Genomic DNA, 25603 nt, shown 5'->3' with positions numbered 1-25603 from the left:
GGGAAAAAACACAAAAATCAACAATTTTATCAATTTATTCTTAAAACATTCCGTAAATATGTAATGAAATTTATGAATAAATGCAGAAAAAGCATGCAGCAATTTTCAAGCTTATATGAAAATACCGGTATAATCAGCCTAAATGCTTATGCATTTGAAGCATTCCACAGACGGCTCACAATTATCTGGAGTGAACGCATGTGACTTTCACAATGTTCAACAGTATTAGTGACAAGTAACTGTGTTAACAAATAATTTATATAACATAGTGCAATTGAGCTTAAAAATACTGAAATAAAGCAAGCGCAACAATAACGAAAAGATGTAAAAATGCAATTGAAAGTGCAATAGTACTTTTCAATGAATAAACAGGTATAGTTTAGGTATGGATGGAATCATGACGCAATCCACCAATTCTGACTGTCATCCTGGAAAATTAAAGACAAAAAGTACAAGTACCTGATGGTGGCAGAATTTATGGACAAATAATAATTAACAGATCACAAAGGAAGACGATAGAATGATTTGTTCTAAACTGATAAAATAAAGCCCGATAACTGAGCCTTGTGGAAGTCCATTCTTAGAAACACTATTTCAAAAGAATTTTTTCTCAGTTAACATAAAAAGAACACTAAGTAAAAGAGCAGAATAACATAATTTTATTTTACATTGCTGGACGTCCCATGATTACTTCAAAATTAATAAAATAGTGCAACTAGAATGGAGGGATATTGATAACGCCTTAGACTTCATTCAATTAGCTAGTCAACTTAAAATCAAATCTGCCGTCTGAATAGAAGACTTATAGTCCATTACAAAAAAACATTCCAATAGCATAGTTTATATATAGCCTGTATCTAGAAAAGTAACTTTGTAATATGTAAGATCATAATAATTGGTGCCATTATTTTCCAACACTCCAATACAAATCAACACTTAGTGTCATCAATAGACATTAGTTCAAACACAACACGAATTGCAATCCTCTAGTGATAATTGAAAGTTTGAAATATAATAATCAGCTAACTATATTGCAGCTAAAACAGCCTTCTTAAATGCTCAAAATTGCAAAATACCATATAACTATAGTGCATTTCTAAATTTAAAAAAAAATAAAAGTAACAAATGCAAAAAACATGCAATGGAAAATACTAAAGAAATAACACTACTAGCGATAAGATAATAGCGTTGACGAAGGCACAGATAACCTAATCCCAACTGCAGTATGAATGATAAAAACAAATACTACATGAATATTCCAAACTAAAGAAGTAAATATAAAGGCACTCAATGGGTTTATGTAATAATGAAACTAAAGCTATATGATTTAAAAAATAAAATATCAAAAAACAAGATACCCTCGAAATATTTTGTTGCAACACTAAGAATAAAAATGTGTACCATTCACAGCATGCTTTTGGTAGTTCGGTATGAATATATTTTTGTACCACATAGAGACAGAAACAAGAGAAATCCAGATTTTGAATGGCAAAAGTATATTACCGTTTGCAATATGACTGATTTGGAGGCAATGAATATTATAATATAAAAGGTACCCTTAGGGAGTTCAATATGGAAATAAATATGCAATGAGTAGCATGTAGGCAAACTTACATTGTAGGGCAAGTATATGTATAAGGATAGGTAAATCATCACATATTCAGGCTATTCTGAACCGTTGATAAAACAATAGGAAAATGAATTTATAAAACTAAGCTAATCACAAATAGCAATAGTGTATGTATAAGCTATAAAACAAAAATACACAGCAGATAAAAAGTGGTTTACATTACCATAATTTCACTGTGATCAAAATGGTGGCTGGGCTGTAGTGACGTATTTCTTATCATAAGTCTAAAAAGTTGGTACTAGTATATCAAAAGTATAAAAATTAAACAAATTTATTCATTTTAAATTCAGTCATATATGACATTTTGAAAAACAAAAATGGTCCAAAGAAATATTTTGTACTATTTAGCATGGCAATGCTAGTAGACACGGTTACGTATATACGAGAAATTTGGAAAAAAAAATAGAACCTGTTGTATAGAGAGTATCCATACATGCAATTTCAACATTGAGTGTTAGAATAAAATCTATCAAATCTGAAATGATATGAAATGCAAAAAGCCATTTATTTAATCAAAAATTTTAACATATGGATCACCCAAAATATTGAATTTTGTGATTAGAACATACGCTCATTATAAGAAATAGCATACAACACTTGGCGCTATAGAGTACTTCAATATGTTAACAAAATGAGTCAAACACCGCGCCAACTACCATATCCATCTTTGGTGGGTTGTGAAAAATTAGGATGAATATACAATGTCCCACTAGGCACTTATTTTGCAATAAAACTTCGCAAGTGCAGACTTAACTATTATGTGAAAAAATGTGATAAAACAGGATGTAATAAAGCAAAAGATAAAATAACATAAAAATATGGAAGTTCAATAGAAGCTGAACTGCATGGACTATCTTTGTCCTGTGAAAAATAAAACACAAAATTATTATCCACTAAACAGTAAGGAAGGAGCTTCTATTTTTGGAAGGTCTGAAATCTCTTCAGTCTAGCATTGACTGAGCCTCCAATTTATAGCTGCCTGTCATAGGCTGTGGACACATGGTTTGGACAAGAGGACCAACATAGTTGGGTCAAATGCTCTGACAATCAGGCTATATTGCCAATAAAACACATTTATTGCTGTGAAGTAAAGATTAGAATAAGTTACATATCATCAGCTGAAGGATTTTTTGAAATGTACTGCTTACCTTAGATCCATATGATCTTACGTCGTAACATTTGTCATCTGGAGGTTTCCGATACCTTCAAAAAATGACATTTTGGCTTGAGAACAATTTATTCATAATTCATGAAAAAGTGCCGTGAAATGATTTCAAGCTATCTAAAACTTTTTACTATCATTAAGACATTTATTTATCAATATCAACTTCTTACAATGAGTGAAAAGATTAAACAGCATCAACTGCAAACAAGACAGTAGTATAATATACATTTATCCATTTTTTCCTTTGTTCAAAAAGCTAATAACATTCATTTAGGGATTGGTCAGTCGACCTTGCAGTCTTCCCTTGCGATTATATTTTACCATCATTGCTTGCTTTTTTACCTGCATTGTGTACTTTTAGGGCATTCGGAAAATATCATTATCTCTGTCTGATAAGGCAAAATATATAATAAAGCATCAACAAATTTGATTTCAAACTTATTCTGTTAAAAAGAGCTTAAACTGGGAAAAGTATTCATCAATAGCATGGCATTACCATTGAAAAGAAATTGACTATGACTGGAACTTCCTATGAACAACCCTAAAACAGATTTTTAGAAATGAGAAAGCTATTCAACCTAACATAAACTTACCTGATTGTATCATTAGCGCATGTTTCATCAATTGTAACATCAATAGGAGTATTATAATAAGGTTTTACTATTGAACAATCTTCTTGGCATATTGCTTCAGTATCTCTCACGATAAAAAGTAAATTTGTATTTTCAATATAAATTGAAGTAAATGACCTAACAAATAAATACAATAGTTAACGAGACGAAGAATTGGTTACATACAGGAATGACTAAACCCAAAGAATTTACTATTTCGAATATATTCTAACGTAGGGATTGGCAAGGTTTTTGGACCAGGGGCCATAAATTGTGCCCACCTAGACTGGCGGGCTATGTAAGTGTGACATAAAAAGTTACATTTTATGAACAATATATTTATTGTCACAAAAGCAAAAGTGGAAAACAATGAGCCACGTGCCAAAACTAAATTTAATAGAAATCTCAACAAATTCCTTAAGATATTTTAAACTAAAACATTAAAATTGATTGTGGCAGCATCAGACGGGCCAGATTGTATCACCCAATGGGCCGGATTTTGCCCGTCCATATCATTTCTAAAGTAATCTGGAATATATCCTATATTTGGTCATATTCAACAAGAATCAAATAGAAGTAAAGATATATTCAATGATTTGAATTTGCAAATGCGGGATAGCTATGATAAACAACGATTTAAATTGTTTGATTTCTCATCTTTCAGAAATTAACAGGTGTTTTTGGTTAACAGACTGCAATAGCTGAAATTGATAATATTCGAAAAGAAAATATTTTCAATTATTTATAAATCTCAGCTAAAAAAAAATGAAATCGGTTATAATAATGTATTTTTGACTTTGGAATATTCAGAATTTTAATTTAAAATGCACTTGACCCAATGTCTTTGATATTAATGCCCCCAAAATATTTTTGTGTGCACAGAATAGTAAATTGTGTAAAGATGGCTATCTTGAAATATTATTATAGAATATACCTTTCACAAAAATATGTACAGTCAAACTGTCCAAATAACATAGGACTGTTCGGTCCAAAATGTAAAATCGGAGTTTTCTCAACACAATGTTCTCGCTTTGTTGGTATAATTGAACCCGTAGGTGCTGAAGAATGAGAATGTCCAAACTCAAACAATGAATGAATTCCGAATACAGCAGATTGTGCTAATGTATAAAAGAACATCCTTGCACAAGATGACAACCACCAACCTAAGAATGTAAGTTTTAGTTAGACGCTGTACGCTATAAAATTGAAACATGGCTATAACTCTCCTAAGTGATTCAAGAGTCTTGCTGCACACTAACACAAATATATTTCTGTAACGTTTCATCTGACCAAGGTCAGACTTCTTCAGACATACATAGGTATGTCCCCCTTAAATAGTATAAAAGGTATGTTGTGAAGCATTATATTCAAGCAAATCTAATCAAGTGAAAATCATAATCATGACTGAGTTCACGAAAAAAAGAATTTCTAATATTCCAAAATTTTAAATTGATATTGCCGAAACAATAGTAATTCAATTGGCCTGAACCAAACTCTCATTTCAGTATCTAACTTTCTTCATTAAACTTATGAATGCCAACATTCTAAAATGATATTTCAAAGTGAAGTGGGTTAATGATAAAAAAAGGGAGACAGGAGGGAAAATAAATAAAACCATCCCGAGATGCGAATAACTATTTATAGAATCCTATAAAATAAGTACAAAATTTACCGAACGATAGTAGATCAGTAATTGTAGGTACAAAGCATCTCGGAATTCCAGCAGAATTATCATTTATTGGTCTTTCGCAAACAGCTTGATAATCATACATATGATATACATCGTATATTTTCTTATTCACGAGACTCCTCATAAATTCACCATCAACGAGACCAAAAAATTTGCTCACCTGATAGAAATTACAATAATCAAATTCTTTAAATAGAAACTTCATATTTTTAATAAAAAAGAACATCCTTTCCATAATGCATATTTGGAAAAGTGTGAATAATGGACTGTCTGGATACCTCATTCATGTCTTTAAAACCACCCCTTGAAAATTTGGCCAAATAAGTTTCAAAAATATATCATACAGCAAAATTTATGTGATATCAATTTATTCATTATTATTACTTGTATGGTCATTAGAACTGGCATAGTAAGTGAATCAGTAATATAAGATATTTTGTTAAATAATTATATTCTACTCCCCATGGTGAGAACGTATTCTATAACTGAAGGAATAATACTGGAATCAGCTAGCAAAATGGTATAACAAAATATTTAAGCTTAGTTCAATACTCAAACCAAATGCTTCTTATGCCATTATTTAAAAAAACACAGTCATGGATCCAAAACGAATTAAAATTTTTGGTAATAGTAAAATCTCACTAAATTCCATCACTGAAAAATTGGTGTTTATTATATTTTAGTTGAAATGAGCGTACCAAGCATCTAAAAGTAGATTTACTCCACGTAATAAACACTTACATCATCATAATATTTCTCTTGATTTGAAGCAATCAGGAATCCACCATCATCCAGAATCAAACATTCAGTATTCTGAAAGTAAAAACAAGTACAGTATTCGATGATAATTGATAACGAACCAAAATTTTTCCCAGTAACTTATTGGGTGCATGTATGACTCTGTTATGCAGTAGTATGACTCTGATGTAAAACTATATTCCTAAGGGCCTCATTCTATATTCTTAAGAATGTGATATTCGAATCTTGTTTTCCCCGACCTCTAACAGAGAGTAATGAATACATAACTGTTGGACATCAGCGGAAAAAATTTGATTAAACAAAACTACAAAATTATCAACAACAATTCAGTTTTATGAGGTATAGCATATTCAACCAAGACTATATATGAGATCACATTTCGGCTTGCGAAATATATTTCAGATAGCAGCCTTAATTAATGGTGGCAAATGTCTAAAGCAATTCATAAAAACTTTACTACAATAAAAATATACCTCAGTGTCATTGCAAAGCATATCCATTCCTTCTGTACTACAATTGACAGTATTGTTACACTAAAAACAAAAGAGAGTAATGCTGAAATATATGGACACAAATGTCAAACGTCACATAAATATATGTCATGTAAAAGTGAATTACAATAAAACAGCAAAATTATGGATTAAATATAGGACTCAGAAAAAAAATTTGTGTGGTCTGTGGAAGATAATTAGGTCCAGAGGATTGCCGTATGGTGGTTCATGTAAGCGCTGGTTGGTTACAGCTTTCTTCCCCATCAAGTCCATGTATCTCAAACAAAAAACTGGCTAACAAATCCCATTTCAGTCAGACTGTTAAAAAGAAGAGGCCGATGGTGCCCATCTGATTGAGCCGCTTATCAACTTTCCTCTCCACTTGGATTAATACGAAAATTTGATCCTATTCTAATAGCCTTCCAGCTAATTCTCCAAGTACAGAAAATTTAAAATTAACTGGTTCAGTATTTGATACCAATTTAAAAATAATAAAGAATACAGAATAACAATTCAGCAAAACAATTCACTACTTCACGCATAACAATGGTATCTACAGTAAATAAAATTTGGCAAAAAGAACCCTTATTGGTAATATTGATCCTCTTTATTACAATAACGAACAAACAAATTAGAAATACTTTTTCATAATACATACCCTGTAGGCGAGACTAAACATATTTTTTTGAAATGTATCTGGATGTAAAACGACTCCAGTTACCACAGGAGAGATAGTTGGTTCGTCACCAGAAACCCTGACAACTTTGCTTGCCACGATATACCCTCTTTTAGGTGTACTAGCGGTAGGTGGAGTATTGGTTGTAGAGTCGCTAGTGGTAGTAGATTCATATGGAGATGTTGTGGTTTGATATTGTGTGGTTGTTGTAGTTTCCGTATTGTTAGGTGTTGTGGGTTCAATAGTTTCAGAAGATTCTATAGCAGGGGCATCGACGAAAGTATATATTGTCCATTGTGGCTTATGGATTGCATGTCGAAGATACATGCTGTCACGAGGATTAGATAAAACAGCCTGTATTTCCTGTGAATAAAAAAAAAATGAAATAATTGTAAATATGCCCCAATCGCGTGGGGCAATGTTGAATGAGAAATTGACTCATCATTGTAAATTCATGGCAATTAAATTTAGTAACACAGAATGTTTGAATGATAAAGTAGTTATTATGACCAATATTTCCTTTTGTACAAATTTTTCATGTCTTTCGAAGGCTTCCAAAAATCAAGAAGTAACCATATTGAATATAATCAATTTCAAATATGAATAGGACATCCCCAGATATCAAATAAAATAAACACACCTTTTTAATTCGGTCATCACTCAAACTTTCAATATCACCATCAGTCTGATCAGTAAAATTCAAATACTTTGTTCTTATGAAAGACGGAGTTTCTAGAGCAGTGTATAGAGCAAGGACACCATCTCCATATTTGATTGAAGAATTGGAATCCCAAGAATTAGATGCCATATCATCACTAACATATGAATGCAGCAGAAGGCCGGAATAAATCTGGGAAGACATATTGCCTGCAAAAGAAAATATTGAGTTGAGTCAAAAATATGTTGGTCGGGTGGAAAAGGTTAACAAACTTGTACAGGCTAACCTGAAAAACAGAGCCCATAAATTTTGCATCTACTTGTATGAAAATAAAAAGAATTTATTCAACACTTCTGTTTGTGTATAATTGTATACAAAGGTTTCAGTAATCCAGGAAGCTTCGCACAAAAAGTTATGCTCTATCTAGAATATATTCCAAATGACCTGGGTTCTGTTTTTTGAGATACCCTGTATCATTTCAATACTTCAAACATTATGAAATAATATTCAATTGTAAAATCACTAATATTTAAAAGATTTTGATAGTGCAAAAAGAGAAAATAATTCCTGGTATTGTTTTTTTTTAATATGGGCTGTGGTGTCAGGGACAATTTACACCAGACTCTGTCTGACTCTAAAATTCTGAGACATGCAAGTACAATTCTAGATCTAACATATGAATCTGGGCTGACACGACTTTTTACACGCAATATTGACTCTAAAGTCCAGTTCCCATCTCCACAAAATTTTTAACAAAAAACTTTGACGTATGCAAGGCTTGTTTGATTGTCTGTTGGGAATTTTCAATCAACTTTCTTAGTAGTCAACAATAATTTTAACTAGGATTATTGCTGTTAGAAGTTAGAATTAGAAGAATAAATTATTGAAATTTCTATTTTGGATGTGACTCCCAACCCAAGTTTAAAAATGCAGTTCTGGATACAACTTCAATATCCATATATCCTGTCAAACTCAGACCCCACAGCCTTGCTTCTTACAATGAAAATTTGCGTAAACAAAATTCTTGATAAATCATAATGCTTTTCATGCATATAGAAATAATAATAAAAACAAAAAAAATTATTTCAAATATATAAAATTCAAACACATTAAATATCCCCAGTAATTATTAATGAAAATGAATACGGTAATAAAAAACACAACTCACAGGATATTTTGGACAGACTTTCAATGGGAACACCTTCATTAAAATTTAGATCAGCATCAGTGGCATCGGTACTGTTCTCTTTCAGTTCACATGGATTGAAACTGACAGCTTCTCTGCAAAAAAATCGCCAGGAATGGTTTTTTAAGATAATTTGACATTGAACAATATCTTTTTAGCATGCATTAACTTGTCTATGTTGGCATTGCAGATTACGAATATGTGGTGTAGTTGGGTTAGTGATCCCACCCCACACAAGGTTTAAAATTCAAATTTAATTTATCAACAATCAAAAAGTATATTACACATCAACATAATCGTCTTAGCTGTTTGCATTAAAATCCATAATATCGTCAAATTTTATGATGTTAATTATCTAATGTCTCAGATCATTAATTTTTTAATAGTCGAGACTTTTTGTAGGGCATATTATACGATTATCGTTCCAGACAAGGCCCTGTAGAAGCAGCAAGCTACTTTTTTAGTTTTATTACTCATCGATTTTAATCGGTAAGTATGTTGATAGGTATTTGTCTGTCTGTCTGTATGTCTGTTAGATGCACGCAACATCTCACGAAAGCGAGATTGAATCTATTCCAGATTTTGCATGTGCATTCATCACATCTCAGACTAGAAGCCTATTGATTTTGGTACGAATTATGTCGTATAATTAGCGAGTTATTGATTAATTAGTGATGGGACACAAGGTGTCACTACAGAGTAAGAGCGCTGTTCTGGGGGATCCCCTAACTTTCGATCGATAAGTCTTCGGTCTCTGACCAATATTCTCGTTTATTACTTACTGGGTAAGGTTATGGCAATGGGATTTGAGATTTCAACCTGCCATGTCACTATAGTTCATAAATCTTAACGCTTTAACCAATAGGCCACCGAACCTACTTCAAAATCCTTAATTTTTGATATAATTTAGCACTATTTGATTCAGAAAATTGGCATTTTGCGTAAATAATTTCATGATAAGACAGTCTTTTATTATGAAAATTTAATATTTGAAAAAACTGTGGAAAATAGTGCACTAATCAAAACATTATTTATAATAACTATCTTCTGTTACCTAATTCCAAACAAAATAAATAATAGATTAGTCCGAATAATCATGTGTCGTATTGATAAATATTAAAACTCCGAATTGTTTAAAAGTAGCTAGATCATTACAGAAATCACTTAGTTGTAATCAGAGACAATTACAAAATCCATATCTCATCAATATTTAGGAACTCCACCAAACATTGATGACTTACTTTTTGGCACAAGGTGTTGAATATAGGAGAGTTGTTGTATCGGATGATTGATCAGCCATTAATTTTTCCAAAGTTAAATCTGGATAAGAAGTCGAAATAGCATCCGTGGTATCAAGGTATTTCAACTTTGATGAATGAATACCGAGACCGAACCTGTAACATAGTATTAAAAAGAACTTATTCCAAATGTCTGAATTCATCATCTCACAATATAAGTGAACGACGTAGCAAATATGCTACTGTTATCGTCTGGCAACTCGTCACGCCAAAAAACAAGCTAGGTATCTTCCAACCCTAAAATGGTCATCTATATTTTTTTTTGCCAACACAAACATAGTCAATAGGGCACTTTCAGCAATGCAATGGAGAAACACTCAAGCCTCATTTGTTGTCTCTTGCAAAAAAATGTCTATGGACATGATGCAGAAATAATAAATAATATTAGAAATGTTAAAGGCATATCAACCAACCAAGCAAGCTTTCAAACTCTGCTGAAGATATATGCCAAAAAAGTATGGGCTATATACATACTTGAAAACAGTTCCAGATATTGAAGCATATTCATATCTATAAGATGAAGTTATCAGATATTTTCTACCCAAAACGAAAGGTTTTATCAATGATGAAGTACCGGTGCTACTCAGATCATTAATAATGTCTTGTCTAATCTAAAACATAAAAGAATTACAACTATAAGTTTTGCTCATTTTACACTTTATAAACAAAGCTTGAATAATAATAAAATGTCTTTTCTTCCAAACAGATGAGAAAAACAGATTCCCGACCTGACGTTACAAAGCTGAACATTAATTACACACCTGAGTGGGCTAAAAAATCTTTGAAAAAACAGATTTTTTCAATATTAAAGTACTGAATTTTTCAAATCAATTGGTCCACTTCTTGCAAAAAAAATTTTTTTTCTCAAAACAACAACAACAATTGAGCAAAATGTTAGCTAGTAAATTATTCACAATATTGTGCAAAATACAATCAATCTTACCTTAGCGATATTAGGATGTTCTAAATCAGCAAAATCAACAGACATTACATCATCATGATTTTCCTGAAATATAAAGAAATAAAGTTAAAAATGACCAGTAAGAATAAAACGAGTATGCTGAAAAAAATTGAAAACGTGGAAGACCTGACAACCTCACCTAAGATTGATTCAAATTGACTGACAAACAGCAGGAAATTATAAGATTTAAAGCTTTAATGGTTATTATGAATAATTCAGTAAACAATTGGAAAAGACATAAGCAGGAAACAACGACTTTTGATTGTTAAATTTTTTAATTAGTGTCATAAATTAATTATTTCACTATCCCGAGCAGAGTTTTGACAAGCAACAAAAAATGATGATTTTTAGAAATTATTACTAAAATAGCGTTGCGAATACCATGCAAAATCATTAATGATTTTAATATAACCACATTTATATTTCGTTGCATAATTAATGCATTGACATTTTAATAAAAATCTTGCTGAATTTGTCATTATAATCTCAACCCATTCCCAGAGGAGATGTCATCAACAATTACCAGTGTTTATAAAGTATAGTCATCTAAGTATCTTTTCAAGCGTCCCGAATAATATTCGTATCATGCTTGATCAGAGAGTGTTATAATGTTAATATGATGTAATACATCAGTTGTGTTGCTTGTCATTCATTTTCCTTACCTCTATTAAATTTGGATGCATGATGGCAAATCCATTGTTGTCAATCGCAAAAGGGTAATAGTCATGTCCCATCTGAAATTTATTAGAAAATAATAATGCTGAATTTATGAAATCAATGTCATAATACAGACTCGTAATATTTTCAAGTTTCATTTTTTTTCAAAATAAAATACCAAAATATGCAACGTCTATTTGCTAATTTGTCAAAGCAGTGGTAATATTCGTAAGTCAAAATCACTTAATTATGCATGGTAATTAGAATTATCATTAACTTTACAGGAATACGGAAGAAGATAAATTGAATATTAAATGATCCTTAGTGCTGATAAACTGCGGCCAACCAGCGATGTCTAGAGCAAGGTACATTAAAATAACTTTTATTAAAATTTAGACTTTTGAATAAAATACAGAAATAATTTCATTTCACAAAGTTGCAAATTACTTTTTTGTGACAAGATCATATTATGATTCTGTTCAAACAATTAAAATATATGAACAAAAATAATGGTGGAATTCAAAAATTTGGAAAGGCAACAGAGTGCTTTCTACAATGAAGAGAAGAAGCCTACAGAAGAGAAAATAACATACATTCGGATCTGTGATAGCATCTTTAAGATCTTTCAATACAACATCCATTCCAACGACTCCAATTAATTTGTTCTCATCATGTACTGGTGTTGATCCAGATAATATAAAACCAAGGCCAAGTTTATCTCCATATGGAAGACTCCATCTGACTTTCTTTCTAAAAGAAATATATTTATGTCGAATTATTAACCATTATGTCATATGGCCCCTTTTCAAAATTTATGTGGGTAGCGTTTAAATTGAAAAAATGTTGAATTGAAAAAAATCTCTATTTTACGTTAAAATGAAATGTTTTTCTATAGCAATTTAATTTTCAAATATAAATAATGGCCTCTCAGTTGAATTACAGGCAAACTAATTAAATGAATTTGCATTGGCAGTACGTAAGGATAAGTTACATTAGAAACACTGAATCAGACTCAACGCTATCGATTGCCGACTAAAGAGGGAGTAGTTTTCATGTTGTTTTCAAATTGATTGAAGCGAGACTGCCATGAAAGAATAACTTTGAAATTGACCGTGACCCGTCAAACTGAACAAAAACAAGAAAGCCTTTATCTACATATGCAGTTTTCTCAAAGTTGAATTGACTTAGTTTGTTGAATATGAACGAACATGGAGAAAGTAAGAAAACAAAGCATAACAAACATGATTAAAGTTATTTCACACACACTAAACATACTTGGTATATTCCAGTAATAAAAAAGGATTACATGTTTAATAATATACATAAATAAAGGAAATTGTGATCTTTTGTCGAAAATGTATAATTGTACTACATATGTAGAATGTACACATATTTTCAATTCCGTAGTTACAGAATGACCCAAAAATCAGAGTCCAGGTCATTTGGAACATTTTCTAGAGTGAACATAAGTTTTTTGCACAAAGTCTCCTTAATTACTGAAACTTTTAGATACAATCATGCACAAACAGAAGTTCAAGGGTTAAATAAATTTTCTATGAATTTATGGATACCTTTCTTTTTTGGCTGCCCTGTATGTAATTTTTGATGTCTCGCTAGGAGAGCAGACAGCGCTTTTAGCAATAGTTTTACTCGTGTATAGATATCAGGTGTTGAATAGATTCCCTTTACAGAGATACATACCGGTTTGCTTTTAATAGGCATGTTTTATGTGTAACAATTATGGTCCGAACATATTATATTGTAAGCAAATGTATAAGTAATTGCTAACAAACAATTGAATAAATGTAGATTTACGAAAAACAGGATTTAGGGAGTATGCAAACTTGAATCAGCAATAGCAAAAGACATTTATGTATAACATTTTGCCACAAAACCGAATTATACTGGCACATACGGTAACCACATATTATCACTTTTGTCCAATCATGTTTTTTAAGAAATCAATTCGGAAATTGAATATTGATATGTAAATGCATAATTCCATAATTGGAAACTTTTGGATCAATCCAAGAAACAACATGAATAACGGGGACATCCTCCAAAAATCAAGGTAATTAAACATTTTATTCATGCTAAAAAACAAAAACAATGTATCTATACACAAAATTAGCATGAAAACTGGCCAATAATGGCCAAAGCTAATGAATATTAAAAATCGTGTTTATTATGGAATATTGGTACTATGTTTGTTATTTTCAGTGGAGAAGTTTTCTTAAATAAATCCTTGTAAATTTCTAGAGATTTTGTAATAAGTAAATTTAAAAATGCTAAAGAATGGAACTTTTTTGTTCGACTTCCCTTTTCTAGAGATACTAAAAGTTGAACAAGCATTTGAGACCAGGAAAAGGGACAATTTTTTACAAATTATTTCTTAAAAGGAAAAACAATTGCATTGAATATACCTTATCTCAATTTATTCAATTCACCAGCATCCATAAGGTTCAGTCAAATTATACCATTGTAAAAAATTACCTAAATTTATCAACATATTTAGTCCTAATCATTAGCCAAAAACAACCCTGAATTGCTTTTATTTAAATTAAAAGGTTTTTCGAATTGACTGAATTAGTTACATAGTTTTGAATATCAGTAAAGATGATTTGTGCTGTTATTTGGACAGATTTTCTAACTGAGCAGGCGGATTAACATTAAATATTAATAAAAATTCTGAAAGAAATAGGGTCGAGCAAATCACAAGTGATTGAGTTTTAATAATAAAAGAAATGATTGGGAAGTCAATATTCTGACTGGCAGAAATGTTTTCCTAAGTCTCATTTTGATGAATGGCAATATAAAATGTTTTTTGATGTTCTCATAATTTGAATAGTAGTTCCAGACTCCAATGTTGATAGGGAGTCAGCTTTCATACTCAAAACAAATCCCTGCCAGTAAACTCAAGGTGACTTTAAATTGAATTCCTGAACCATTTTAGATGATTGGTGCCTCATGGTTGAACTTCCACAATTTTCATGTCAAAAGGGTAGAATTAAAAATTCATAAATGTATGAACTGAACTGCAGTGATAGTTCAAATGTAAATGTAATAAACATGTTCCAAGGAACAGTGACAATTGGGACAAGTCTAGAGATGTACCATTGTAACAGAATCAGATATCGAGCAAAATCGATATTCTTGTGTGATGGGGAGAATTTTCATCATGTTTGGAAATTTTGTTTTAATATTGAGTAGTGCAACATCAGTGACCATCATGTTTCACTTTTTGCTTAATACTAAAACTGTTTTCCTAGTTAAAGCCATCTCAGCATTGCTTCTGTGTCACAGTCAAAGTGCTCATCGGTCCCCCCAAATCGCTCCGCAGACCCCCCCCCCCCCATTGAGAACCAATATGATGGTTAAAAATGATGCCAAACAGACAAATACTTCAACTTGTCTATCCTATGCACTCAAGAAAATTGTATATACATTGATGTTAATTATATTACGTGTATCGGTATCAACATTATTGGTATCGGATCGGTATCGGCAAAACAAAAAAATATTAGTGCGTTTCTAAAAAATAATCAAGTTTTTATAACATATATTTTCACGAACAAAACAAATAACAGATATCTTACTCTTCTGCAGAAACAACCTCACTGATTTTCACCAAATAATTTTGTACATTTGATTTAGTGGCCGTATAAGATGGAACAATGTAATAATTTCCTCTATTTTTGCACGCTATTTCTTTTGTCGTCTCTGTTCCGTAAAAATGTTTCCCGACAGTAAAAGAGAATATTCGTTTCTGAAAGAAGAAAATTTTTTCAGATAAATAAAAAAATAAACATTTGGTTATGTTACACAAATCAACATTTATGGAATGTAAAAGTATCTAATTTCACATTCAAGTTCGTTGTTTGGAGAACTGAATCTAACAAGAGCATTCTAGAGGTTCGGTGTCTTTTAATTCTGTAAAGATTGCTCAAAGCAAAGTCATACATTATAATCTAGGAAGGTTAGAAACTCACTAGAGACTAACACTAAAAAGATCTTGATAAAACTTGAATCAAAATACCTATGAACAGTAAATATGAAACACAATGAAAAGGGGGATTTTGGCTAAAAAGAGAAACTTAAAAAAAATCTGTTTTGGGAAAATGAGGAAAACATATTAATTTTTGACTTTTAAACATCTACAACTTTCCACTGAAATACTATGGTGTATATTGCTTCAAACTCTGATTAGAAAACCTGCTCAAAAAGCTGCTTTTTCTTAGCAATTTCGTCGTGAAATTTTCCAGATTATAACCACTACAGATTAATATAAAAAAAATAAATAAATGATTGAAAATTTCCAGTCAGCAATCACTAAAAATGCCAATACAAGAACCAAATATCATCTCACATTTTCGTTTGAATTCCATGCCCGCATCGCCTCACTTGGATAGATAGCATCACCATCAGTAAAAAACATAACCATAGGATTGCATTTAGCTGAATAAACATCTACATGGGTAGTGAGTTCTAATGTTTTAAGAGCAACATTGAATCCTCGTTCAATATTCGATTTGTTATGAATTGAGATTGTTTCGACCCAATTTTGTAGCAGCTGTAAATAAAAAAGATCAACAAGCATTGATAGGATATAAATAAGACAGCTACAGAAATGCTCAAAATATATAGTCATTCAAATAAAAAAAATGAAAAAAAAATTTACCGGTAAGCGTTAATCCAAATTGAGGTTTTTGAAAGTTTTATCTGGCAAATCAAAAATATTTCTTCATTTCTGGAATCTCGCATCAAGCTTATTTTACACAAACAATGTAGATTAGGCTATTAAAATTCATATGAAATTTCTGCTTCTAATTAACAACACTTCCAATTTTCGTCCCAAAAGATGTGAATTGATGAAAAACCAGTACAATTTGAATTACATTCATTTAACAGTAATTCAACACAATCCAGTTGAGTTCTTACTTGGTTTAATGATACTGTCACACATTAAAACTGCGCTAATCATATTTGGCATGTAAATTTGGGGATTTAGAGTTTTTATATTAAAAATAAGTAGTTTCTCTTAATTGGACCATTTGTATGAACAAAATTCTCTCCCCGGAAAAGAATTTTATTTAATTTATGAGCGGAAATTTTATTTTGCATTTGGGTGTAGTGTTTGTTGGGAATATTTTCTCCAATTTAGTATTATTGTAATAATTTAAATTTTACAAAAGTCAGAATATGTGCGCATATGGCTAGCTAATAGCTAGGGATCTACTGAAAATGAACAACGAATAGAAATATGCATCGGAAGAGAGAATACAGAAGTGTTCCAAATTGATAGCGAGAGGAATTTATCAAAAAAGGTTGGAAAACACTGAATTAGATGATAAACTTCGAATCGTGAGGAAGTTTTTCTTCATTGAAATTAAAAAACTTTAGAATTTAGGCATCTTGAAACCTCTACCTGTTTATTCCTCGGAGTAGCTTGAAGTAACCCAGTACATTTCTCATTGATGAATTTGTATTCTTCATTGTATAATACCACGTTAACAAAATCGTTGGTTGTCAAAGTGTCAAGAAAATCACGAACTAATCTTTTAAATAAATTCAATGTCAATCCTTCTACACTTCCACTGTTGTCTATCAAAATTATGACATCTTTTGGCGATGACACACTCTGTAAAAAGGAAATTGTTTTAAAAATGCACGATAAGAATACACTAAAACAGGATTTCAATCCATATTCTATTGTTTACTCCTTGCTAAATTTCAAAAGTGTACAATAAATGAAAAACAGAAAGGTGGTGCTGAGCTAGACAGTGTCTTTATAGCAAAGAGTGCAACAATATTTATTGAGCAACAGAGGACGTTGCAACCCCAACAATGTCAAATACTTCCTTGCTTGCCAAATTTAACCCCAATGGAGGTGAAGTTGACCCAATCCGAGCCCTGAAAGGCAAGGCATTGAAAGTATTTGATTGAATTATTTAAATAAAGCAACACTACTTATAAGAGTCCAGCTGCACACTAACACAAATGTAATACAGAAATACATTTGTGTTAGTGTGCAGCTGGACTCTTTAATTGAATAGAATAGTCATGTTTATTCCAGCTACAGTATCCTTGCAGTATTCGCATACGGATCCACTAGCATAAAGGCATAGAGAAAAGATAGGGAGTTAGTCTCGCGCAACCCAACTCGAATTTACTACTTATAAGACTATCAATAACGATATATTATTAGATAGTGACCAGATGGATGTCTGGTAAATGCTCAGTATACTGACAATTTTAAAATCAGTCTAAACTTGTCTTTAGAAGCAAATCTAGGATAGATATTCCGATACAAATTCAAACTAATTCATGTATCCTTCCGAAGGTTCCTCCTTTCCTCACCAATAAATAATTAATTTAAATACTCTATCTTTACAGTATTTGATTACACATACCTGCAAAAACCAAGGTGATATCCTGCTATCAAAAATATCTGGTGTTTCACAATCATCAGACCATACACGATCAGGAAAAAACCTCATTACTCCTGTATGTGTGGCATAATAAACCCATCTTGTTAAGTGAGAATAGAAGTTATTCACACAAACTTCTCTCTGCATTATTGAATCGATTCCATCGCTCATGTAGATATCAGACAAAACATCAGGATCTGAAATGCAGAAATGACCATATATCCATCATGACAATGATTCAGTTACAAGATGTTGAACTGCAAGGTGTTTGTGAAATGTGGATATAGGAATTTTCCTAGAATCTTAGCTGTGTGAAATTCACTACCTTTAAGGTAGTTTTACTGACTAGTTGTATTAACGTTAAAACCGGTACAAGTCTCACACCAATCCGTTTCACAAAAGCATAATTCACAGCGTAATTCATTATAGTTTCAGCTCTCAGACCTTACTTGAGTGGTCGCTTCACTCACAGAGACCAGTCTAATTTACTTTTGAGTGAGTGGGCATGAATTTGAGTATGAAAAAAAAAATTTAATTTTCCATATTAATTTTCAAATTGACTGGTCTTCATGTATATAAAGAATTTAGATTAGGTAAACAAAAATACCACTTTTTTTTCAATATAAAAATTCTCAAGCAAAATTCACAATATTTGGAAGCTAAATTACGAGACAAAATTTGAGCATACATAATTGTTTCAATATGAATATGGTCATGGATTTGAATATGGATTTTAATTAAGTGTAATGCCAAAGTATAAATCTTATTTACTTAAACACCATTATCACTTTGAAGCGCCAATTAGTTTACTAAACAAATTTCAACATTGACACAATTTGAAAATGTAGTTCTTGGAAGTTATACTAATTTGATTATAAAATATTTTCCTTTTTTAAATCATATCATTGTTATCTAAGAATTTTGGTATCGTGCCTATTCTCCAAATATCAGTTTATTGCATAACAAAAACAAGAAAGCAATAATAAAATATACGGACACAAAAGTCAAAGCCAAATAAGTGTTCCCATTAGTTATACGAAAGCATTCTCAGGAGTTAACAATAAACAGCAAAATTTGAATTATCAGGCCTCGCAAGATTAAGAAAAAATTTCGAAAAGAAATAAAAGTAAAGGCATTCTGGCAACTCCTTCCCTCTTCAAGTACTGAAAACGAGAAATTGATTGGTCGAGTAGTTGTATAAAAAAGAATTTTTCACAACAACAACAACAATTTAGCAAACCGATTCATATTTTAATTTCGTGTTTAAGAGGAAAAATAACATAGGTAAAATTTACAAAAAAAAATTTCTCATCACATTTGAAAATTATGTCACCTTCGTTGAAAATTTCTGTTGGTATATGAACAGAACTCATATCAAACGCAACGGGCATCTTGCCGAATTGTTTATTGAGTTTATATCCGCTTGGTGATTGCACACATTCCACGCTGTCCTCTTCCACATCTGATGGAATTTGATGCCCACAATCACATTTCGCATTCCTATAAATTATATTAGGACCCATTTCCGATTCTGTTGGGATTTCAGCATCTGTTTCATTCGATTCTGAGCTTGGTGTCGAATAAAAAGTGACATTTCCAGCCTATAATATTAAAAACAATTTCATAAATATCATCAATTCTAAAATCTCCCTTAATGAATATCAAATATGAAGAAAAAATAAAATGAAAAATCTATTTAACTATGAATATGACTATATCTGAATAGTTGGAAATACGTTCTAGATTTTTCTGTAGTTTTGATTTTGAATTTTTTTAATTGACCAAAAAAATCAAAAACAAAAAACAGAAACCATAAATTTCTTCTATGAAAATGAGGAAGAAGTTTTTAACACTTGAAATCCTGTTTGTGTATGGTTATACCCCAAAGGTACATCTTCAAAAATGGGTTTTTGCTATATAATTCTAAATGATTACAAAATACATTCTGAACTTAGAATGATACCCCATTCCTACTCTAATCCTAATGAGGTCTTAAAACTGACGGCTATAAGTGAAAATCCACTAACACTTTTTGAGAGTGAAATGAGTTTACAATTAGCAGTTTATTTATTATTCAATCAAGATATATTATGTTATTATCGAGCAAGATATTTTTATAAAAATGACACTAAAACTTGGACAACTTGGGAATTTTAATAAAATAAAACTTGATTTGACTCAAAGCTTAGTTTGTGACAAAAAGTGAAAAAAAAAATATATCACTGATTAATGTATGAAACTTGTCCCATTTGTAGCAACTCTTATACAAACATTACAAACTGAATTGTAGAACAGATACCTAATCTCTATATTTTACCATATTACTTACAGTAAGAGAACTTGTATTTGCCCCAGATCTCAGTGTTTCAGCTTCTTGTGCTATTCTCTAGAAATTTAAAAATAAAAAAAATTGTTAGCGAATATTTGCACATTTGTTTTCTACACCACCCTCCAACACCATGCTAAATGATAAGCAGACAATCAGTAAGCAGATGTACACAAACAAAAGTGAGGGAAGTTTTTTTGCAAATGAATTGTTGAGGCCAAAATAAAATTGCTATTAATGCTATGACTCCCATATAGCAAAGATCAATTTTAGACCAATATGGATATTACAAATCTAAGTCAATAATATTGAGGCAATGGATAATGGCAGATCTTAATAAGTTAATTTATGAAGAATTCCGTTGAAATTTAAAAATCTAGTATACAGTTATTTTTAAGGTAAGGAGTGAAATCATATCGAAACTTTTTGAAAAAAATATAACAACGTTATTAAGAAGAGAGATCTTTCTCATTATTAAACATATACAAACTTTAATTAAGTCTTCTCTGTCCTTGAAAATCTTCTGCAATATTTCAACTTTTTCACTAACAAGCTGTTTTGAATCCAGGTCAACACTTGCCAAATTCAGATTGCTGTATTTCTAGAATAATAGGCAAATACATAATTATCAGCTCAAAAACAGTTTATACAGATTTAATTGGTAAGTACCTAGATATCTTTTGAGTGTAGATTTTCAAAGGCAAATTGTAAATATATCTTTTGAAAAGAAAAACGGTTTATCTCAATTTCATACAAACCACAGATATCAGAGTCCTGATTTGTAATATAATTCAATTATGACTAATAAACATATACAGGCTTTCAATAAAATCAATATACATGATGAATAGACCAAAATGAGTGTTATGCGTGAATATCCTTGAAAATTGTATTTTTCCCTTATATGCATTCTTGATTATTAATTATGCATAAATGTAGAAACCCATTCAAACTAATTTCTCCAGAGATTACCAATTTAAACAAAAAGAATTCTTTTAAATTTTTCGTTGCATAACAGTCACAAGATTAGATGAAGTAAAGATTTTTATTAATAACAAAATGAAATTACACACTCAAAATAAACAAGCTATTACAGCAACTAATCAATTATGCATGCCTAAATCAGTACAAAATTGGCCTCATAACCCACAGTTAGACATTCCATAACCTAACTAATTAATATTTCAGACGTTTGTACAGAGCACTAAGACATATTTAAACTATAAAGCAATACAAAATGTAGTGGGTAATAAGCTATGAAAAATCATGATTTTGATGGATACATTGAAGATGAATTTGAAAACCGAAACAACTAAACGCAAGTGGCAATCCATTTTTCTCGTTATCAGAAAAGGCCTATATAAAACCACTAAAACAAAATTTCAATACATATATATTTAGAAAAATTAAGTAGGATGCTTGAAACATAGCTAAAAATATGTGAATATCCAAATGTTACAAAGATGTTGATCAAGGTTGCAATCTGTATAAGTAGGCTATTACTTATTCAAATATACCAGGATGGAATAGGATTTACATATTTATCCAGCAGAAGATGATAGTCGATAACAGGGCTCAATCATATGGCGAACCATGGCCTCTCGCCCGGTCACCAGAGCATGTCGGGTATTGGATTAGTATGTCCAGTTGTTAACCAACATACAATATATTCAGAATTTTCAAACATTTTTCAGAAATCAATAAACATACTGAATTATCGTAATGCAGCATTGACAAAACCTAGTTTCTCATTATGCTCAAATTATCTACTAGAACAGTGGTTCCCAAACTTTTTTGACCATCGCCCCCCTAAACTAGTTTATACAACTTCATCGCCCCCCTGTACTACAAAAAAAATAAAGTCAGAAACGAATATATTACACACCAAATAAGAAGACAAATCATAGTTTATAGTGTTTTTTAATGAGATAGATGAGCTTGGTGTTCTTCAGCGATTTTTTTATTATATCTAAAATTACCCCGTTTACTGATAGAAAGGTGATTTCGTTGTTTTAATAGCAATAGTAGCACGGCTGAAAACCCCCTTTTTACCATATAATAGGTCGGGAATGAAAGAATCCAGGGTTCTACCTCCTCAAAAACCGCCGTGTACTCTTGCCTTATAGCATTTCACTTCCTAAATTGCGCTATTGAACCCCTGCACTCAACATCAACTTTTCTGCGTGTTTCCATTTGTCTAATTATAAGTAAATTGTAGGCTCGTCAAACGAGTGGCTGTTCCCTAAATTGTTAGGATATAGTATAATTCAGTATAAACGTGTCTCACGATAAATTCTGTTACGTAAAGAAATGTAATTTACTCCTCGAGCGTAGATTATAAATAAAAAAATTTCATCGTCAAAACCGCCGTTTGGATATTTCCCCGAGCATAGACTTCCTTGTTTACTTCGTGACATTGGCCAATCAGCAAGATGCAAAAAACGTAACAATGCCCCCCTTCCCATTCGCTCAGGCGCTCAGACACTCTCACTTAGACAGATTTTCAGGCGTGGTCGTGAACACTACCTCATTTTGGCGTTTTTGAATTATATTCGTTAGTTTTTAGTTGTTTTTCGGAAATTTGAATATAAATCAACTAAGTCAATGATTACTTTGTCTTTCTATGAGTTTCAGTTTAAATACAGCAATCAAAAATTAGTGTAGAAATAGCTGTGATAAACTAGGCTAAAATTCTTTATCGGTACTTTTAAAAAACAGATTGTTAAATGGTGTGTATTAGAATGATAGTTTGAAACAAATACTCCATTTTACAAGCAACAACTCGCGAAACCACTCTTGAAATAAGCACCGAAAATTTTAAAATAGTAAAGTATGGGAAGAATTTTCCGCGGTCAAAGGTCGGAGAAAGGTCCATTCAGTGAATCGTCCCGGGCCAGATTATTTTATTCCGGCCATATTTTGCCGACCACTGGGATACGCAAACTACCTTGCCTTACTGCGAAGACGAGACCAGAAATCCTTTCGCGTGTGATAATCGCCCACGTGATTCAAGCCTGCGAATGCACACAGAGTACAGAATTAAGTGCGCCGAACATAAAACAGGTATCGCAAAATCGCCCCCCTATCGCCCCCTTAGACTTTTTCGCCCCCCTCTGTATCGTTTTCGCCCACTGGGGGGCGATATCGCCCACTTTGGGAATCACTGTACTAGAATATCAATTCTTGGAAAAAATGTTAGTGTCTGTATTGTAAATTGTAATGATATGAGTATAGAAAACCATCTTATATTTTCAATACAAATATTTATGCAAATGATCAATATTATGGAAATATTAAAAATGCAATACACAAAAGATAAAATTATGAGGGATTTTGAAATGATTACAAACACATGCATAAAAAGGGTTTAGTGTAGTTTCGTACCTCAAATACTCCAGTGGGCTTAGCAAAACAATTTTTGCATATGTCAATCCTAACCACTACCTGACTGCGTCATCTAAAAATTCTTGTCACAACGATCCCGATATGAGAGAGATCGATGTCGTTAGTGATTTCCTTATCGCTGGCGCAGATGCCATTTTGGGCGATCGTAGGTATACTTTGGCAAACTCCATGAAGTGCTTGTGGCGTCGTAGTGACGTCATTTTTGGATGGCGTAGTCAGGTGGGGGTTAGGATTGACATGTTCTAAAATAGTTATGCTACACCCACTAGAAGTACTTGAGGTACGAAACTACACGAGACCCCATAAATATTCCTACTTTAGTTCAAACACACTGAGATTTAATAGTACTGAAATATGGCTTGAGAACAATAACAAAGACATACCTCTTCTAAGTAAGAAATTCCTGTAAATTCACCCAGTAATTTATTGACCAAAATATGACTCACTTCACCAGCAAATACTTTGATTCTGAAATATTAAGGAATAAATATTTTATTGAAACTTAAAACCATATAATATGAAAAATAAAACCCTCTGTATGAATGATACATAAAATGAAAATAACAAGATAAAAAACTGTTTTTTATATTTATTTTTGAAAAGAAAGATTATAAAAATTATATTACAAACAACAACTTTTCATCCAGGGTAATATTCGGGGGTAATAGCTATCTAGCTATTTATTATAGATACACTGGCATGGATGTATCTACTTAAAACTTAAAGTATTCTCAATCTGCTAGACACAAGTAATGGGTCCGTCATGGAATTTTTTTGAAAAAGTTTGGGAACCAAATGTTTTACTTTTATCTTTTTTTTTTTATTACTGTACATATACCAGTATTCTACCAGTTTGAACTCATCAATAACAGTGTGAAGAATACAATCTGATATTACCTCCTGCAATATGGACTAATATAAAAACATCAGGATATATTATAGAATAATACAGTACTAGTACTGCACTAATAACAGAATAAATGTATTGCCGAACGTTATGTTCTGCAGCAGCGCTGTCAGAATGTACCGGTACTGAAGTACCCACCTCAACTGCCTTTCGATGTTGTGACCGGCTTCTTGAGTTGCTGAGTAAGAGAAGAACACAACCCAAAGAAAACAGGTATATCCCACAAAACTCATATTGCATATTTCCACTCGAACAATGTTTTAAAAATTCCCAACAACACGGACGGCATGACCAAATCCAACAACAAGACAGAATACTAGCTTGAATGAAACCAACAAACAACGAAAACAGCCCAATGCCGCCGCCTTCTGCAAATGGTTGAATGGGAGTCTGTGTGATGGTAAACTGGCCGACCTTCCAGTTCGAGAGTTGCAGCTGGCACGGATGTCGTTGTCGATCGTCAATCAAAATCAACGACTACTGTAGTGCACAATCATGGTAATACGTATACTACTACAGTATATCCACGCTATTCGATATATCTATATGTAGTAAGATATTATGTAAAATAAAGGTTACATCGTAGTAGTATATATTTACGATTACATCGATATTAATAATGAAAATTTTACAAGTCCAGTACAAACACTATTGTTCGATATTCAAATACACAATATATCACTAAAATGTGACTTGTCGTAAATCTTTGCGAGTGATCATTTATGGATTGTTGATTCTTCATTATATCGAAAATG

General features: G+C 31.7%; 1 protein-coding gene across 1 annotated transcript; it reads right to left on the bottom strand.

Annotated features, from left to right (window-relative positions):
• Nucleotides 1-17: 17 nt before the first annotated feature.
• LOC120338812 (voltage-dependent calcium channel subunit alpha-2/delta-1-like) lies at nt 18-25349 on the bottom strand. Its single transcript, XM_039406770.2, has 24 exons — nt 24987-25349; nt 24325-24409; nt 21027-21137; nt 20540-20596; nt 19544-19811; nt 18193-18407; nt 17208-17420; nt 16149-16352; nt 15379-15548; nt 12376-12532; nt 11788-11859; nt 11108-11170; nt 10639-10775; nt 10108-10260; nt 8849-8961; nt 7663-7889; nt 7005-7385; nt 6329-6388; nt 5838-5909; nt 5079-5256; nt 4341-4569; nt 3389-3544; nt 2779-2833; nt 18-2491 (listed from the first exon to the last, which is right to left on the bottom strand). Exons 1-24 carry the CDS (start codon nt 25079-25081, stop codon nt 2387-2389), a joined length of 3576 nt encoding a protein of 1191 aa, XP_039262704.2. The 5' UTR covers nt 25082-25349; the 3' UTR covers nt 18-2386.
• Nucleotides 25350-25603: the final 254 nt, after the last annotated feature.

The sequence above is a fragment of the Styela clava genome, chromosome 9 (assembly GCF_964204865.1).
Source record: "Styela clava chromosome 9, kaStyClav1.hap1.2, whole genome shotgun sequence".
NCBI classification, from domain to species: Eukaryota; Metazoa; Chordata; class Ascidiacea; order Stolidobranchia; family Styelidae; genus Styela; species Styela clava.
The sequence above is the reverse complement of the archived record's forward strand: the minus strand, read 5'-3'. Positions and strand labels throughout refer to the sequence as shown.